Source organism: Quercus lobata, chromosome 3, assembly GCF_001633185.2.
Source record: "Quercus lobata isolate SW786 chromosome 3, ValleyOak3.0 Primary Assembly, whole genome shotgun sequence".
In the NCBI taxonomy this organism is placed as follows: Eukaryota; Viridiplantae; Streptophyta; class Magnoliopsida; order Fagales; family Fagaceae; genus Quercus; species Quercus lobata.
The window spans coordinates 21,369,609-21,388,278 of NC_044906.1; the positions used below are offsets into that span (position 1 = coordinate 21,369,609).

General features: G+C 33.1%; 2 protein-coding genes across 3 annotated transcripts; both read right to left on the reverse strand.

The window, feature by feature from the left end:
• Positions 1-1,021: 1,021 nt before the first annotated feature.
• Positions 1,022-8,032, reverse strand: LOC115981888 (respiratory burst oxidase homolog protein B-like). 2 transcript variants are annotated; one of them, XM_031104313.1, is made up of 14 exons: positions 7,863-8,032; positions 7,732-7,777; positions 6,706-7,246; positions 6,028-6,187; positions 5,363-5,411; positions 5,124-5,237; positions 3,493-3,921; positions 2,991-3,377; positions 2,787-2,882; positions 2,543-2,658; positions 2,171-2,273; positions 1,995-2,059; positions 1,353-1,819; positions 1,022-1,258 (listed from the first exon to the last, which is right to left on the reverse strand). In XM_031104313.1, the coding sequence occupies exons 3-14, from the start codon at positions 7,196-7,198 to the stop codon at positions 1,149-1,151; spliced, it is 2,589 nt and encodes an 862-aa protein (XP_030960173.1). In that variant the 5' UTR covers positions 7,199-7,246; positions 7,732-7,777; positions 7,863-8,032; the 3' UTR covers positions 1,022-1,148. The 2 variants fall into 2 exon arrangements, with proteins under 2 accessions (XP_030960173.1, XP_030960174.1); XM_031104314.1 differs by lacking the exon at positions 7,732-7,777.
• Positions 8,033-11,581: 3,549 nt separating this feature from the next.
• On the reverse strand, positions 11,582-18,348 carry LOC115982374 (respiratory burst oxidase homolog protein B-like). The gene is made up of 13 exons (XM_031104952.1): positions 18,089-18,348; positions 17,062-17,589; positions 16,247-16,406; positions 15,148-15,196; positions 14,918-15,031; positions 14,002-14,430; positions 13,500-13,886; positions 13,289-13,384; positions 13,058-13,173; positions 12,866-12,968; positions 12,708-12,781; positions 12,038-12,552; positions 11,582-11,926 (listed from the first exon to the last, which is right to left on the reverse strand). The coding sequence occupies exons 2-13, from the start codon at positions 17,564-17,566 to the stop codon at positions 11,817-11,819; spliced, it is 2,658 nt and encodes an 885-aa protein (XP_030960812.1). The 5' UTR covers positions 17,567-17,589; positions 18,089-18,348; the 3' UTR covers positions 11,582-11,816.
• Positions 18,349-18,670: the final 322 nt, after the last annotated feature.

An 18,670-nucleotide genomic window follows, 5' to 3' on the forward strand; every position in this document is an offset into this window, starting at 1 on the left:
GATCCATTCAGTCCATTTTGGTGTACTTACTCAAGATTCAAGAATGGAAAAAGACAAGTTTGGGTTCAGAGTACTTATTCTAAATAAGAATTTATTGAAAAAGATAGATGTCAAACTTGTGTACATAATACGGGAAGCAATGTTTTTTTGATAAAGCATAAATTATCCATGAGAGCACCATGGCATGGTGTTGCACTTAATTAGTCCAGGAATTGAACAAAGGTGAAGAAGGATTTGGAACTGGAACTGATTCGTTCACAAAATCTATCTAGTTTTTGGCTATTAAATCCATGACCGTGGATTTGGACCAAGGGTGATTGTCTTCACCAACATGTGGCCAAGTCACTAGCAACATGCCAGGATTATCATCACCACTGTGGAGAAAGTAATTAAGGATTAAAAGCATTATCTACTAAGGAAGTTGCAGTGGCAGCACGATTAGAAGTGATTTGTGTTGGAAACAATGGATGAGCACAATTAGAGCTCCAATACCATGTTAAAAGAACTGTTTCCAAGAGGAATTAATAGAGAACTTAATGTAATCTATTACACTTACGTATGAAGCTCTGTACTTGTATACAATAATAGAGAGTTCTAATCTAGCCGTTATACATTCGAAACTGAAATAACTCACTGATTTACAATTAAACAAGCATATAGCAGCATGTGAGAGTCTCTTAAGTTGGCACGTGCTTCTCACATGACCCATTTATATTGCAATATGTAGTTGTTGCGTTACGATTAGAAAATGACTTGCAGCTTAAGCAGATACAAGCACCAACTGCATCAATTTCTTTCATCCTTTGAACAACAGTAACAACTTTGCTAGAAAATAAGCTAAATTTTACCTCACATACTGATCAATTCCCCCATTACATGCAAATGCCCTTTAATCTGCATATAAATTTGACTAAGATGTCATTGACAATTTGACTACATACAAATTATGAGATTGCACAAGCAAATTCTGTGTTACACTTTTCAAAGGACCAATTCATGTTTTTGGTTTTTCCTCTAGAGGACGGTAAATAATAAAGTATGAACATTCTATTACTTGTATACCCAACAAGGGACAAAACTTATGGCCAATCAGAAAAGACATAACCTATAATTATAACACATTTTGATTGAAAAAAAAAAAAAAAAGATTAGAAGTTTTCCTTATGGAAATCAAATTTGGTCGAGGTTTTCCTGGAAAAGTCTCGAGCTTGCCATCTTAGCTCCCCAACCAATCCAGCCGCACCACAGTAGAACACCCCTACAGCACAATCAGCTCAACTTTAACTCAATTATATAAAAAATATTGATAGAAATAATCCCATATGATCAAGTTTAATAAAAGGAAAGCTTACCAACTCTTTCATTGGTGTGCTTAAGTGCTACATTCTTAAAAACGTTACGCCAATTTGGTCTAGCAAAATGTGTTTTAACCCTTGTGCCTGAGACAATATCCATACCAGTTTTAGCATGTTGTATTGATTGAAGCATAGTGATTAAAGCCGATCGAGCATCTCCTTCTTCATAAACACTAGTGCAATAGTTGTGAATCTCAATTACTCCATTACAAATACTTTCTGCTACCTCATTCATCACACCCTCAAACCACTCAAAAGAGCCTTGTTCACGAGTAACCCAATAGAAGTAAGCTTGTTTAGTAGCATTTTGTGCTTTTTGCTGCTTAGTGTTATTAAGTACATCTTTAACAATGCTAATTAAAGGCGTGGCACCAATGCCAAGGCCGATGAGGAGGAGGACGTCATACTTTTTATACTCTTGTGCCGGTGCTCCATAGGGGCCGTCGATCAGGAGCCTTGGCATTCTGTTAATATGTTCCAAAAATAAAAATTTATTGAGCAATAATGAAAATTCATTTACATTGGGCAATAAAAAATTATTGAGCAATAACGAGAAAATTTAGAAATGAGTTTTTTTTTTTTTTTAATTATTTTTTTCAAAGGCATTTTAAAATGACTAATTGAAATATCAGAAGGAACCTTGGTTTGTTATTGTCTTGTGCAGAGTCAGATAGGTCACTTACGTCGCTAGGAGGCTGGCATACCTATAATTAGCATGCCAATTTAAAAGGAAGAAAAATAATTTTTAGGCTTTAAAAAGAGAATGACCAAAAAAAAAATTCCATGAATGAATTGTAAAATTATTGAAAATGTACCTTCGAGAAAATAGCTTTGAGTTGTGATGTCCAGTCACCCAAGGTGCGTATGTGGATGCTTAGATAATCATCCCCTGGCGCTGAAGTAATCGAAAAAGGATGCCTAAATGTGACACATCATCATCAACGATAATCATAACAATATTGATGATGGGAATAATAATAGAGAGAGTCTATCGATACAAACTATTTGACGATAAATTTGACATCCACTGACATGGTTGATTGTTAATATTAAGTACAAAAGTAATATCAATGAGTCTAGATGAAAACTAGTGAAAGCTTACCAACTCAACATGTGTGAAAAAATTAAAATTTATTTATTTTGTATGTAACATTAATCATAATAATAAGAAGTAAATATTGAATTACCATTCAAAGGAAGAGACAGCTGAGCAATTTACAAATATATACTGCCCACTAGTATATCTAAAGCCTTGAGGTTTAGACATATGCAGGGCCAACACATTTCCGGGGTACAATGCAACCTGAAAATACAAAACAAAGTCTAATTCCTTTAACTATTAAAAATATAGCGTGCATTCATTTCACTATAATTTCACAATATTGATGAACATCATCAAGAGAAAAGAGTGTCAGTGAAATTAAAAAGTACCTTTAATATCCGCACAGTTTTATAGCTAGATCTAAACCCACGTATTAAGCGTTCACATGCATAGAGTAAAATTGGGACAGCCAGATACATCCATGTCTGAGACAATGTAGCACAAACAAAGTTAGAAAATAGAATTTTGGGAAATCTATAGCGCAAAATCTTTTTTGCCATGGCCAAATTAGAACAAGAATTTCAGATGCTTACTGTCTTTTTGTGCCATTCCTTGGAGAAGTAAAGGTAGTATCCATGTACTAATAAAAGGATATAAACAATGACAAATGAGTGGTGGGAGTACCAAAAGGCATTGAACCCTGTGAGCTTTTTAATAGTTTTCGGAAGGTTTAGCCTGTTCCGACGGAACCAAGGTTGGGCTAATGTGTATGCTATAGCCATAAGAACTACCATAACCACGCCGGTCCAAACCTCAGTCCCTTTCACAAACCACCAATAGTTATTTGGTCGCTTCTCACCAAAAAATGGCTTCATTGACTCGTATTTATCATCCGAAGCATGTAATAGTCTAGGGAAGTCACATGTTAGATGTGCACCAGCATGTAGCCCAACTCCAATTGCAATTCCAAAAGCAATTACCTAAAGAATTTGGGTGAATTTTTTGTTCAAAGAAGTGCAATTTTGTAAGCTCCTTTTTTTTCTGTTTTGATTCAATTGAATTAAGCAATAGAATTGTTGCCAATTAATTATGTACCTTATGGAAATTGATATTGTCATCAAAGGGAACCACCATCCCTAACTTGGTCTTGCTTCTAAGCCAAGTAATGGTATTTCTGCACACGGGTAGAAGAATTAGGGCCATGTTGAACTTAAGGGTCTCGGCTGCACCCTTAGCAATGTTGACACAATAGCCCATGACATCAAACACTGCCATATGCTTATATTGAATGAATTTCCAAGCGAAAAGACCTGCGCAGATTGAAAGCCATAGGGCTATAACCCAAATCCGTTTCCAATTGTCTTCGAGGAAGTAGGCAAGCCGCCGGTTGCACCGCTTTATGGGGTTGTACTCCATGGTTGGGACTAGCCTTTGGCTTAGTAGCCGACCTAGAACATGAGTATCAGTCCCCATGTTGGTTGATTTGCTTGGAGCTTGGAGGAGTAGCATTTCCAAGTTGTACAACTGCAGGTCAAGTAGTCTTAAATTTTGGTCCTTTTGGAATGCTAGTAAGTTGTAAGCCTCCTTTTATTTTATTTTAAAAAAATTTGATATTTTGGGGAGAGACTTGAATTCTAGATGTCTTCATTCATTAAAAACACAAGAAGTGCCAATTGAGTTACAATTCTTGGTCAAATTAAAGTAAACTTTGCCTATTTGCTTTAAATCATAAAAGGCTCATCCATGTTCTTAATAATTAGGCCAGTTTTGTGTTCAAAGGTTAATGTTCTTAAAAAGAAGTGTAATATATATATATATATATATATATATAGAGAGAGAGAGAGAGAGAGAGAGAGAGAGAGAGAGAGAGGTAATTTTCTAAATTGGACCTTATTAGAGAAAGATTCAGTGAACAAATTTCATATAATTTTCGCTTAAAAAAAAATATCATAGAAAAGCATGTTCTTCACATCCAAACATGCCACATTCAAATTTTCAATTGGTGGATTATAATTTGGTCTGCAAGGCTAAGGCAAATGTGGGTTGAACTAGGTCTAATCAAATGGTATTTCTTTTTGGCTGAGCTATGACTAGCCTAACTAGCAAAGCTTTAATCCATTTGGTTGGATGGATTTTGGGGAAAATGTTTTTTTGGATGTTTAGTTGGGTGGATTTTAAGGATGGAAAATTGGTAGTGTTCTAGTATTTTCTCTCAAAACCCACTAAAATGCTATCTTCTTAATTTGGGGAGAAAATAGAGAAGAGAAGAGTAGTTGTAGTCAAATGACTAAACTATCCCTCCTCTCATATTTTGTTTTTTGTTTTTTCGTTTTGTTTTGTTTTTTTTTCTTTCTTTTTTCTTTTGTACTAGGTATGATTTTTACTTTTTTAATCATCTTCAGTGGTTGCCTTCTTTTTTTTGGTAGGTTGTTTTCCTTTTAAAAGAAAAAAAAAAATTTAATTGGACATCATTTTTTAATAAGGGCATATGAGTAAATTTATACAAATTCTATTTTCTATTCTCTCATTTTTCTTTTTAACCAAACAAAAAAGTTTTCTACCCTCCCAACCAAACAAAAATAAGGAAAATTAAAATCTCTTTTATTTACCCACTTTTCTATCTGTTCAACCAAATGGAACCTTAGTTTTAGAGGAAAAGTGTATATATATATATATATATATATATATATGTATAATTAAAAATTTTATATAAAAAGGATATATACCTCAATGTATCCGAGATTGTCTGGGTCCAGCTCTTCCATGATCAGTGCAGCATACTCTTCGGCTTGTTCTTGGATCTTTGACAATTTATTTGCACAAGCACTTAAGGCAATAATCTGAAGAATTAAGCAAATTAATATACAATCATCTAGATTTTCTATATTGAATACTTATCAGTTATTTGTACTAAAAGTATGTAAAATTACTTCATTTTTGATATATCAATTTTCATAAATCTCACATCTTTCACCTCTTCTTCTGTAATTCTACCATCAGCGTTTTTGTCCACCCTGCAATCGGTATGTAACATATGTTAGCCAGAGCTTATGACAAAAATATAAGTTTTTCACAAAATTTTATATTTATTTTTTTAAGAAAAAAATTTGGCTATAACCCCCACTAAAAAATTGACATAGCTAATTATTTTAAAAATTGAACCATTGGATATTATATTCTTAAGACTTATGTTAAATTTTGTATCAATTAGATGTTATTTACTATTTAATTTATAAACTTATTTTTTATTAGACTACAAAAACTTGAAATTTAAACATTTGATTGAAATTTAAACATTTTAGATTACAAAAATTGTACTTGAAAATGTAAGTCTCTATTGTTGGACTTGAATGATTATTCTCACATGTTTTCTATTATTATTGTTGTTTTGTACAAAAATGCCAACCACATTTTGATTCTTCTTATAATACACTTTGATAAAAAGATAATTATTGTTTTACACTCTGGCATAAAAAGGTTGTATTGATTATTTGAATGACTATGAAAGTATTCATAAATTCAATATATCTATTTATCAACGTTTACAAAATTCTCTAGCATTTAAAAATTGGGCATAACCGAAGCTGTGCTGGTCACAAGCAGCATTGCAAAAGAATGATAAAATCTTACATGTCAAAGAAAGTTTGTAATCTTGTATCAAAGCTCTGATCAGTAATTTGTTCCCAAAATTCGAAGAGGTCAGCTTCGGATATAGAAGATGACGTTATTCCTCTCCGACGAGCCAATGCATCAAATAATTCGTTTGCAAACTCTTTCGACTCTTTCATCCCTAATCCAATCACACCAAATTTCATAAATTTTGAAGAGTTATACGAATCGTTTTAACATTAAATTTGTGCCCAGATTAAAAAATATCAATTAACATGAGATTATTACGACTTTTTTTATTTATTTGTTTATCGTTTTTAGTACAATATATTCAAGAGATATTACAAAGTTGATCAAAATAGGTAACCTTTTTTTTTTTTTTTTGGCAGACAAATATAAGTTTTCCCTTTTTAGGAATTGAAAGGATTGAAATTTGAATGGCCCTCTTGGCGTTCCCAAGAGTTCTACTGTTGTGAGTGTGTGCTTACTTGACAATAATGATGTGTACAAAGAAAATATTTCAACTCGACATGTAACTCGATTGACTTGACTTATTTTTTATTTGAACTTGAATATGTCTAATCTGAACTCAATTGACCCAACCCATGCTAGATTTATTATACGTGCATAGAAAACGTAGGAACATAAAACAAATACAAAAGTAAGAAATCTTGAAACTGTAACCAAATCAATGCATACCTATACATTGGGCGAACATAGTTTTGGGAAGCATCTCATTGACAGCCAATTCTTTAAACCGAGCTTCAACCTGGGACCAACCTTCACTTCCCACCTTCTTTCCGATAAACTTTAGGCCTTTTAGGGCACGAGCAGCCCCGGACTTGGTCCTATCAACTTTGTTAAACCTAGTTGAAGATGCCATGCGCTTCATCCCCAGTGATACTTGTCTAAGTTGAAATGAGAGATGGGAACCAAGTGTAGAAGGCTTTTCCTCAAACTTCCTTGTTAAACTTGCAGTCTCTGAGTTCCTTCCCTTAATGTTTTGCACCGAAATTGAGTCATCACGTACGTCTACTGTGATTTCTACATAGCATTCATCTTCTTTGAATCTTGTACTCTTTTTGCTGCTATTTCTTTTGATGGATGGACCACTAAAAGGGGCATAGCCTACTAGTTTGCTAGCGCTTCCAGACTCAGAAAATGAGTCATCTTGGTTTTCTTGATTATTCATCCTTATTTCTCTTGTATTGCTTTGTGTTGGTAGCCTTAAACCGGTGCTCTGAAATGAAAGTGAAACTTGTTAGTACTGTAGCATGACAAGCTCGCCAATATCATCAAGATATGGTGAAAACGATTTCATTTTTTTTTTTTTTTTTGTTTAAAAAAAAAAGTATATAGACTTATAGAATTTGCAATTGGCAAATCAATTTCCAAGACAGTGCCACATAAAGTTAAAACATTTTCCTTATGTTTTGTTTTTTCTTAATTAAAAAAAAAAGAAAAAGAAAAAAAAAGAAAGAGGGTAGATTTAATGGGAGTAGAGGGGGAGAAAAGCTTGCGGCTTCCACATTTCATACTGCTTAGCCTAAAATTAACGACTTCAATCATGAGTTACAAAAAGTAAAAATTTCAATCAAAATTGTTCAACAAATAACTATGAGGATAATGATAGTCACGACATGATGAACATAATAACAATAACAATAATAATAAAAATAACTTGTGTTTTTAGTTAGCTTAATTGGTAAAGTATTTTATTGAAACCTGAATTCGAATCTCGATTACAGCAAAAACCAATTAGTATCTTAACCTGATGAAAAAACAAAATCATTATATAACAAATGTTATAAGTTCAAATATACTTATATCTATTTAAACAACAACAATAATAATACCAAATTTTGACAGGTTCACGGTATAGAAAACAAGAAAAAGGAGCTTAAGTGGTTGAAGTTTCCACTGCATCCATTTGTAAACAACTTCTAATCCAAATAACCTACTCCACGATGTTGAATAATAAAAGTCAAATGAAAATTTTCTCTAGTATGTTCATGTTCTTCCCGCAGTGAAAGCTGACTTTCATTTGGTAATAAAAAAAACGGATTAGTATAATAACAACATATCAGTGCTTGATTTGATTCAAGCCCAATAGATAACCCCTAACAATTGACCATACAATTGAGAACCACAAAAGATTAGGTCAACGATGTATCTGGGGAGCCACAATGTTGAGGATTAGTCATTCATTATTCATGTCATTATTAACGCTATTTAGAACTAAAATCACGGCGGGATGGTCTATGGTCATTGTAATTCAACCTTCTTTAATTTTTAATTAATCCCAAAAAGCGGCATTTGACATATTCCTTTGAAAACTCTCACTTTTTTTTTTTTTTTTTTGATAAAAATAAAATAAATGAAAAAAAATTTCTCCGGGAAATAATTTATTTAAAGTCTCACTTTTTTTTTTGACATAGTTAAAGTCTTTTTTTTTTTTTTTTGGTAGTTAAAGTCTTAAAGAGCCTAATTCTTAATTATATATAGTCACTATCGAGAAGTGAAAAAGTTGACTATGGATAAAGTCAAACTACTACCTACAAAAATAGTGACATTATTAATTCCTCAAGGAACTACTAAAAATTAACTGTTCACAATCATAACCATATGTGATTAAACTTTATCTTTCAATTTGATAGTCTGATTGGAGGCTGAAGCTATCATGAAATATAAATTGAATATGTTAGGTTCGAAAAGTTTAGAACAATTAGCAAACTGTGAACATAAACTTATTTACATATAGATGATAGAGTTTATAGAGTAAATTAGATAATGTTCAAGGTGCTACAAGTCAAAATACAAGAATAAGAAAGCTGCAGGTTCAAGATTTGAAACATGCTAGGCTGGACCGATTAAACTGTGTTTCTGTAGAAATTTAATTTCGGCCTAACAACCCATTCACCCATCAAGTGATTAGGATTTTAGATTTAATTCACATAGTATTTAAAAGAAACACTAAGACACATTTCGTAGAGATGTTGAAGCTTCTCTTTTGAGATCTAAATGGTTCTATGTCTTCTCATTTTAAAGTCACTACTGGAAATTGTGCGTGCCCAATCTTCAACAAAATGGGCCTTGTGAGTGGGCTCACAACTTACTTATTTGGTGGGTTTTGGATATTCTACAATGGGTAGTTCTTGGACGGGCTCGTTGGGATGTCTAGTAGAGAAACTAACTTCACTCTCTCCCTTTTTCCCCTTTTTCCCTTTTTTCCAACTCTCTATTCGATGCTCGGCTATTTTCTCAAGTCATCCCTCTCCATTCTCTAACCCTTCTTTCATTGTACCTTTCGCTATTTATAGCTTGAGGTGAGTGGTGGAATCATGATTGCTCTCTGATTCCACTCGTGTGGGTGGGACCCAATTTAATTATTCCTAGCCAGGAATATGCTTTGTTGGAAATGGGAATTGGTACATTGGAACTAGTGCTGGCCATCGAAAATTGCTCGACAGGGCAATCTCCCAAGGCACTTTGATTGCTGAGATATAGCCAAGTATTTTTGGCATACCAATCGACCATGGTGTACCTGAGGTGAACCTATACACCGAGACTACGAGCGATGGGCTACTGCTTTTAGGCCATTCATGGGCCAATTATGACAGGATGGGTCCACATGCGGTAATGTTCATAGGCCTAGCCTAACTTGGGCCCTAGGGAAATGGGCATTTTGTCGTACACCATATAGAAATCAATTTACATACCATTAGAATTAGTTAATTTGAAGTTGCTGTATACCAGTCATCAAAGGTGCTGAAATTAAACTTTCAAGGATGGTCTTAGATTCATAGATTTGAGGACTGTGTGGGAGATCTAAAATTTGAACTGGAGGTTCATGTGAGAGCAGATCAACATTAAAGAAGTCTAAGGGGTTCAGAGCTTAGTTTGGTAACCGTAGTTAGATTTACTATACAAATTGATATTCTTGACTGTAAATCTCAATTTGATATAATAGATTGTTCTCTTGGGATCGTTCCCTCCAAATTTTTACTTTAAAACTAGTTTGTTTTATTGGTTTTCTTGAATTATCATAACTTGTGTTATTTAGATTTTTGCTATGCATGTTGATTGTGATGAATGTTTAACCTAAAAGTTAATAATTAACCTAAGTAACAACTTGGCTAATAATTTAGGTTAAATACTGTGTTTTTTCTGAGGTCTAAAACTTTACATATTATTAAGACTTCAAGATTTGTTTTATGTAAAATAATTAAAAAATTTAACGTTCACAATTATAATTTAAGCTTTGAGATGTGAAACTAACATTTTGCTCCGGGGTTAAATGCTTATTGTAAAGTGGAGGATTTACAATGATCTTTTGTTGTACATATCTTAGCTGCAAGCTTGCAACTTAAAGCTTTGCCAGATTTTGATTTGTCAAACGGGTTTCAACCCATTTTGTCAATTTTTGTAGTAACTATCATTTTTAATATTTATAATAACGTCTTGTTAACCAAAAGGACAAAAAAAAAAAGAAAAAGAAAATTAAAGAACATAATTATTATTATTAGTTTGCCATTTAAAAACTAATTTTGTTATGCTTCATTTTAATTTAATTTCTATGGTAGTGGACATTTACTTCTAAAATTTTTCAAAAAATATGAGAACCAGGGACAAATTCAAGATCTCAAGTTAGGGGTTGGAATATAAGCAAAAAAAAAAAAAAAAAAAAAAATCTAAATAGACATTCCTATTTTATTAACAAACTATCAACTAAGACAAATATACAAAATTATTATTTTTTAATACATTAAAATACAGTCATCTACTAATAAAGATTTAAAAAAAAAAAAAAGCACAGACAAAATGATATTTTTTTTCTTTGTACTAACTACTGAGCTGGCTATGATTTTTTAATTTTTTTTAAGTTTTGTTTTTATTTAAGTGTTTTGGGTTGGGTAGTTGTTAGATGGGCTGAGCTGACTAGATTGATTGGATGGGAGGGTGTGCTTAAGATTTTGGAAGAGACTAGACGATTAAAAAAAGAAAAAAACTCTTAGGGCCAGGCGGTCCAGGCCCTCTCTTGGGTCAATCCCTAATGAGAACGGTAACAACTTTGCTAGAACATAAGCTAAAATTTACCTTTACATGAAAATTCAAAATTCCCGTTATAGTAGAAAGGGTTACTTTTTATCTAAAGGGCTTTTCGATTAAATTTGGAGAAAGATACTTTTTAAATGTCACTAAAATATTAAGCGTTGAGATTATCTCTGATGCTCTGTTATGTTTTTAATCTTTTTTTTTTTTTTTTTTTTAAGCATTTCATGCATTAAAGGCGAGCTAATTTTACTATCAATTTTGTTGCTAGTTAGGCTTGTGATTGTAATGGTAGAGGAATGCCTTCTATCTCCTCCGTTCTCTTTTTGTTGGGAGTTAGTTATAGAAATACATAGTGTTCATCTTCTTCTGTGGAACGAATTTTTCCTTGTAACTAATTAGAAAGATAAAACTATATATAGTACGTTTACTTGAACCCACACCATTGGAGAGCACACTGCAGATGAACAGGTTAAGATGTCATTTACAATTTGAGAAGTCTACATTGAAAATACGAAACAAGCAATTTTAATATTTGCTATTCTTTTACAAATACAATTCATGTTTTCTGATTTACATCCAGCGAACGAAATAATTAAGTATCAAGATTAATTAATTAAATATAAATTACTATATGAATAAACCATTCTATTACTTGTATACCCAACAAAGGATTAAACCTATGAACAAAAAAATAAACACATAACCTATAATTATAATACATTTTCATGTAAAAAAACAAAGGATAAAGAACAAAATTAGAAATTTTCTTTATGGAAATCAAACTTGGTGGAGGTTTTCCTGGAAAAGTCTTGAGCTAGACTTCTTAGATCCCCAACCAATCCATGCGCACCACAGTAAAAGACCCCTACAACAAATGAAACAACACAATCAGCTTAACTTAAATTTCAAGATTAAATTTTTTTTTTTATTATAGAAATAATCACATGTGATTGAGGTAAATAAATGGAAGACTTACCAACTCTTTCATTGGGGTGCTTAAGGGCTACATGCTTAAAAACATTACGCCAATTTGGTCTAGCAAAATGGGTTTTAACCCGTGTGCCCGAGACAATATCCACACCATTTTTAGCATGTTGTAGCGATTGAAGCATAGTGATTAAAGCCGATCGAGCATCTCCTTCTTCATAAACACTAGTGCAATAATTGTGAAGCTCGATTACCCCATTTCGATCATTTTCCGCTACCTCATTCATCACACCCCTAAACCACTCAAATGAGCCTTGCTCGCGAGTAACCCAATAGAAGTAAGCTCGTTTGGTAGCGAAAGGTTTTCTCTTATTGGATTTTACACCACTCTCTACCATTCCTTCATCTATTTCCTCTTGCTGCTTAATATTATTAAGCACATCTTTAACGATGCTAATTAAAGGGGTGGCACCAATGCCAAGGCCAACGAGGAGTAGGACATCATACATTTTATAGTCTTGTGCAGGAGCTCCATAGGGTCCATCTACTTTTAGTCTTGGCATTCTGTTAATTTGTTCCAAAATTTCATAATTAATGATCAATATTTAGAGTTCATTTACATTTTAAAAGTACATAATTGAGGAATAGTTAGAAATTATTTTTCAAAACTATTTTAAAATGACTAAATGTTTATATTTGAAACAAAATATCAAAATCACCTTGGTTTGTTATTGCCTTGTCCAATGTCGGCCCTTAGAAGGCCACTTTGGTCGCTAGAAGGAGGCTGGCATACCTATAAAAGAAGAAAGAAAATCTTTAGGCTCATTGAAAATAACACATTTTTCTTGAATGATTGGTAAAATTATGGAAAATGAACCTTGGAGAAAACAGTTTTGAGTCGTGATGTCCAGTCACCCAATGTGCGTATGTGAATGCTTAGATAATCATCTCCTGGGGCTGAAGTAATTGAAAAAGGATGCCTGAAATGCAACGTGTTATCATCGATTATAATCATAATGATAATAATAATGTTGATAATGATAATAATAAGAAGTAGCTATTGAATTACCATTGAAAGGGAGAGACAGCCGAACAATTTACAAATATATACTGTCCACTAGTGTATTTAAAGCCTTGAGGTTTAGACATATGCAGTGCCAACACATTTCCAGGGTAAACTGCAACCTGAAAATACGCAACAAAATTTAATTTTTTCAACTTGTAGAGATAGATAAACCACACATTTATTTTCTTTGATGAATTTGTAAATGATGATTGTGTCAGTGTCATTAAAATGTACCTTTAATATCCGCACAGTTTTATAGCCAGACCTAAATGCACGAATCAAGCGTTCACATGCATAGAGTATAATTGGGACAGCCAGATACATCCATGTCTGTGACAATGTAGCACAAATCAAAGTTAGGAAAGAATATTTTGGGAGAAAAAGAATTCCACAACACAAAGAAAAAGGCCATGTCCAAATTGGAACAAGAATTTGAGATGCTTACCGTCCTTTTGTACCATTTCTTGGAGAGGTAGAGGAAGTATCCATGCACTACAAACAGGACATAGACAATAACAAATAAGTGGTGGGAGTACCAGAAGGCATTGAACCCTGTGAGCTTCTTCAGGGTTTTTGGGAGGTGAAGCCTGCTACGGCGGAACCAAGGTTGGGCTAATATGTATGCTATAGCCATAAGCACCACCATAATCACGCCAGTCCAACCCTCAGTTCCTTTCACGAACCACCAATAGTCATCCGGCCTCTTTTCACCAAAAAATTGCTTCATTGGCTCGTATTCATCATCAGTTGCATGTAGTAGTCTAGGAAAGTCACATGTTAAATGTGCACCAGCATGTAGCCCAACTCCAATTGCAATTCCAAAAGCAATTACCTGAAGAATTTGAGTTGAATTAATAAAAACTAAAGGTGAAATTTAGTAAGCTCTCATTTTTATTGAGTTTTGATTCAATTGAGTTAGGCAATAGAGTTTCCAATTAATTATGTACCTTATGGAAATTAATATTGTCATCAAAAGGTACCACCATTCCTAAGTTGGTCTTGCTTCTAAGCCAAGTAATGGTATTTCTGCACACGGGTAGAAGAATTAGAGCCATGTTGAACTTAAGGGTCTCGGCTGCACCCTTAGCAGTTGTGACACAATAGCCCATGACATCAAACACGGCCCTATGCTTATACTGAATGAATTTCCAAGTGAAAAGGCCTGCACAAATTGAAAGCCATAGAGCAATGATCCAAAGCCGCTTCCAATTGTCTTCGACGAAGTAGGTGACTCCCCGGTAGCACCGCTTGATGGGGTTGTGCTCCTTGGTTGGGACTAGCTTTTGGCTCAGTAGCTGGCTTAGAACACGACTATCACCCCCTCTGTTGGCTGATTTTGTTGGAGCTTGGAGGAGTAGCATTTCCAAGTTGAACAGCTGCAAGACATAAGCTTCGGTCAAATTTTGGTCCTTTCGGACTTGGTTACTAAGTTCTAACTTGGCCCAATTAATTAAAGTGAACTCAGCCCATTTGCTTGAAATCTAAGGAAGCTAATCCCTGTTATGAGTAATTCGGTCTGTTTTGCATTCAATGGTTAATGGGTTCTTAAAAAAGTGTAAAATAAATTATTGGAGAAACATTCAGTGAACAGTTTTCATATCATTTTTTTTTTTTAAATCATAAAAAAAAAAAAGGCTAATTCTTCACTTCCAAACAGGTTATATTCAATTTTCAATTTGTGGATTATAATTTGGGCTCCAAGGCTATGAAAAATTTGGGTTAAACTTGTTCTAATGATCTTTCTTTTGGGCTAAGCTCTGACTGGCCGAACTATCTAAGCCCATTTCATTCAGCCCAACGTGCATTTCTAATTAAATCATGTGGTATTGGGGTAAAAGTAATTATATAAAATAAGATATAAACCTCAATGTATCCAAGGTTGTCTGGGTCCAGCTCTTCAATGATCAAGGCAGCATATTCTTCGGCATGGTCTTGGATATTTGACAACTTATTTGCAGAAGCACTCAAGGCAATAATCTGGAAAATTTAGCAAATTAAACTTACAATCATCTATATTTTCTCTACCAAATAATTAATTGTAGTAAAAATATAAAATTAATTCATTTTTTTCATGTTAATTTCCATAATCTCACCTCTTTCACCTCTTCTTCTGTAATTCTACCGTCAGCATTTTTGTCGACCCTGCATTTGGATAGAGTTAGCTAGTGCTTATGAAAAAAATGTAACTTCTTCAAAAAAAATAATAATAATAATAATTTAAAGGACAAAATACTATTTTGATCCTTAAGTTTTATTAAAGGTTTATTTTTTATCCATAAACTTTAAAAAACTCATTTTTGTCCCTAAATTATTGACAAGTTTTTTTTTTTTTTTTTAAACCATTGAAAATGTTTTACTTTCTATCCTTAAATTTTACTTGAAGTTTATTTTTCATCATTAAAATATTGAATTTTTTTGTCATCCCTAATTTTGTCTTAATCTATTAAAAAAAAAAAAAACCTTTTACAAAATTTAAGGATAAAAAGAGAACTTTTTAAAGTTTAGGAATAAAAAAAACTTTTAATAAAATTTAGGAACCAAAATAGTATTTTACTCTAATTTAAAACAAAATTGTATTTAAATCTATAATTTTATAATTCAGTAAGTCCCTAATTTTGGACTTCAATCATTACTCTCACATGTTTCTGTCTAATTATTGTTAATTATTTAGCACAAAAAAAAAAAAAAAAAAAAATCCCCTGTTCAAACCTGTCAATTATTGTCCAAAATATCCGGCGCAAATATTTAATCATAGAACTATGATATACTTAAAACTTATCAACAAAGAGACACATTTCTATCTTCTATGACACCATGCTAAGCCCCACATTAAAGTTTGCGTGTTTAGACAACTTAATTATTAAAATAACATTATCCGTTGTCACAATCAGAGGAAAGAAAAATAGTGTCCGTTGCATTATTCTTAATAACAATAGAAAGCACATGCAAAATGCATGAAAGTTGGCATAGAATGCTTTGCTTGACTTAAAACATATATTATAAATTCAATGTATCTTCTATTTACATATTAGAATTAGTTAGAATTAGCTGAATTGGTACCTCTTTATGCATAAAATACTTAAAAGGAATTAAGAGGAAAAATAATGAGAATAGCAACATATTATATATACATAGGAACATAACTGAAGTGTTGGTCAGAAGTTGCATTGTAAAAGAATGACAAAAACTTACATGTCAAAAAAAGTTTGCAGTCTTGCATCAAAGCTCTGATCAGTAATTTGTTCCCAAAATTCATGCAGCTCAGCTTTGGTTATGGAAGATGATGTTATTCCTCTTCGACGAGCCAATGCATCATACAATTCGCTTGCAAACTCGCTCGACTCTTTCATCCCTAACCATAATCACACTAAATTTCATCAACTTTTGGGGTTAAATTAATAGTCCAAAAATAAAATTGTGCCTAAATTAGAAATTTTCAATTCAAACGATGTCATTATAAGCAATAATAATAATTTCTTTTAGAAGTACATATTCAAGATATTATAACTATAACACCAACTAAGTCTACTCTCAAAATTTTAGGAATGACTATGTATACTCAACAACTATTTGGAGTCGCATGTATTTTTTATTTTTATAATTCTATTGAAGAGATACTTTATTGATCAAAATAAGTCAGTAACTTTTATTCACACAAAAAAAATATAAATTTGCTACCTTTTTAGGGGATTAATTAATGACAAATTATTGTCTCACGTTCTTAATGTCCACGCTCCATACACACCGGACATCGATTTAAAAAAAATGTGAATACCTTATGTCTACGCTTAGTAATTGGTTGATTGGTGTGTACGAAGTTTGACTAAGAGTTAGAAAATCGGTGCTAGGATTGAAACATTTGTCATTTTGAAGATTAACTATATATAGATGCTTTTAGTCTATTGTTAGACACAAATTCTTACTAGCGAGGACAGGTGTATTGAAAATATACGCAAAAGAAACAAATACAAACACAAGCAAAACTAAGAAATCAAACAATTGCATACCTATACATTGGCCAAACCGCGCTTTGGAAAGCGTCCCATTGACAGCCAGTTCATCAAACCGAGCTTCAACTTGGGACCAACCTTCAGTTCCGACGTTCTTGCTCATGAATTTTAGGCCTTGAAGGGCACGAGCAGCGCCAGACTTGGTCCTATCAAATTTGTTAAACCTCTTCGAAGATGTCATTCGCTTTAGCTCCTGTGATACTTGCCTAAGTTTAAATGAGAGCTGGGAACCAAGTGAATTAGGCCTTTTCTCAAGCTGGCTTGCAAAATATGCAGTCTCTGAGTCTCCTCCTCTGATGTTTTGCACTGAAACTGAGTCATCGCGTACATCTAGTGTGATTTCTACATAGCATTCTTCATCTTTGAATCTTGCACTCTTCTTGCTGCTGTTTCTTTTGTTGGAGACTAATGGACCACTTAAAGGGCCACTATAGCCAACTCTTGTGCTACTTGTGCTGTCAGACTCTGACAATGAGTCACTTTGGTTTTCTTGAATCTCCATGGCCAGAAGCTTAAACCAATGCTCTGAAAAAAAAAATATTTTAGTACAAAAAGTTTATAAACCTGACAATGAATGAGAAAATTAGTTATATATTAGGAAAGCAATTATATATATTGATGGTGATTCCAAGACTTCCATCTGAGAACAAGGGGCATGGTGCTAGTTTCTTGACAATAAAAGAAATAAGGACACCCTGCTAATTAATACGGTATACTGCCCTTAAGACATGTTTAATGCAAGGGAATGTGGGACTTTAAAGCTAATTATAAAGGGGCTCATTCCTAGAAAAAAATACCTCTGCTAAGTTCCTAACATTAGTGGCTAACTAAAAAATGCTCATCAGATTTTGATGAATAAGATACCTATGAGGCAAGGCAAACTGTAAAAGAATTTGATAGACTGAGCAACATTGAAAACTTGGAAACTTATAGAGAAATTATTGAATTGAAATAACAAATAAATTGAAGAACATTTCTAAGACAACTGGATAATGTGTGTGAAAGGCTTGAGCGAGAGCCTTACCCTGTGACTATGTAAGGAGTTTCTAAGAAATGTAATATGATTGTTTGGTCTTGAATAGAAGAAGATAGAACTTTGTCAGAAAGATTGAGAAAGCTGGATAAGAAATTGAGGAGGGTGGGAATGTTTATATTGGTGGCTAAATGTGAAAGAACTAGCTAGCTGGACAAGTCAGAAAGACACAAATCCATGGGCGCATCTGGGTTGAATGAGTGTGTTGGTTGTGTGGGAGTGGTTAGGCTTCAAACTAGTGATATGTCAAATTGTCAATTTTCAAACATATCAACAACCCAGTTTCGACTAAAAGAAAAGAAAAAGTAAAAAGATGTACAGCATATGAGAGTGTGAAAATCTTACCATTATAATAAAGATTAAGGTGTAAAGTATGCTTTTGCTCAGCAGGTATAATTTTAATCTTTCACTTTTAAAAAAATTTGGATTTTAATTTGTGCTTCAAATTTCAAAAGAGAACAATTTTGTCCCTTTGTCAAAGGGCTTAGTTTTTTTTTTTTTGTTCACTTAAATGTATGATTTTTTTTTTTTATATATATATAAAATTTGATTTTGTGCCCTTATTTATTGGGT

Bases quoted from the DNA above. Each gene is read 5' to 3' on its own strand.
- LOC115981888 (XM_031104314.1), bottom strand. From the start codon at position 7,198: ATGAATAATCAAGAAAACCAAGATGACTCATTTTCTGAGTCTGGAAGC. The intron at 5,412-6,027 runs GTAAGATTTTAT...TACCGATTGCAG, and splicing joins TTACAAACTTTCTTTGACAT to GGTGGACAAAAACGCTGATG. The intron at 5,238-5,362 runs GTGAGATTTATG...TTAATTCTTCAG, and splicing joins CAGAAGAAGAGGTGAAAGAT to ATTATTGCCTTAAGTGCTTG.
- LOC115982374 (XM_031104952.1), bottom strand. From the start codon at position 17,566: ATGGAGATTCAAGAAAACCAAAGTGACTCATTGTCAGAGTCTGACAGC. The intron at 16,407-17,061 runs GTATGCAATTGT...GATTATGGTTAG, and splicing joins GCGGTTTGGCCAATGTATAG to GGATGAAAGAGTCGAGCGAG. The intron at 15,032-15,147 runs GTGAGATTATGG...TAAATTTTCCAG, and splicing joins CAGAAGAAGAGGTGAAAGAG to ATTATTGCCTTGAGTGCTTC.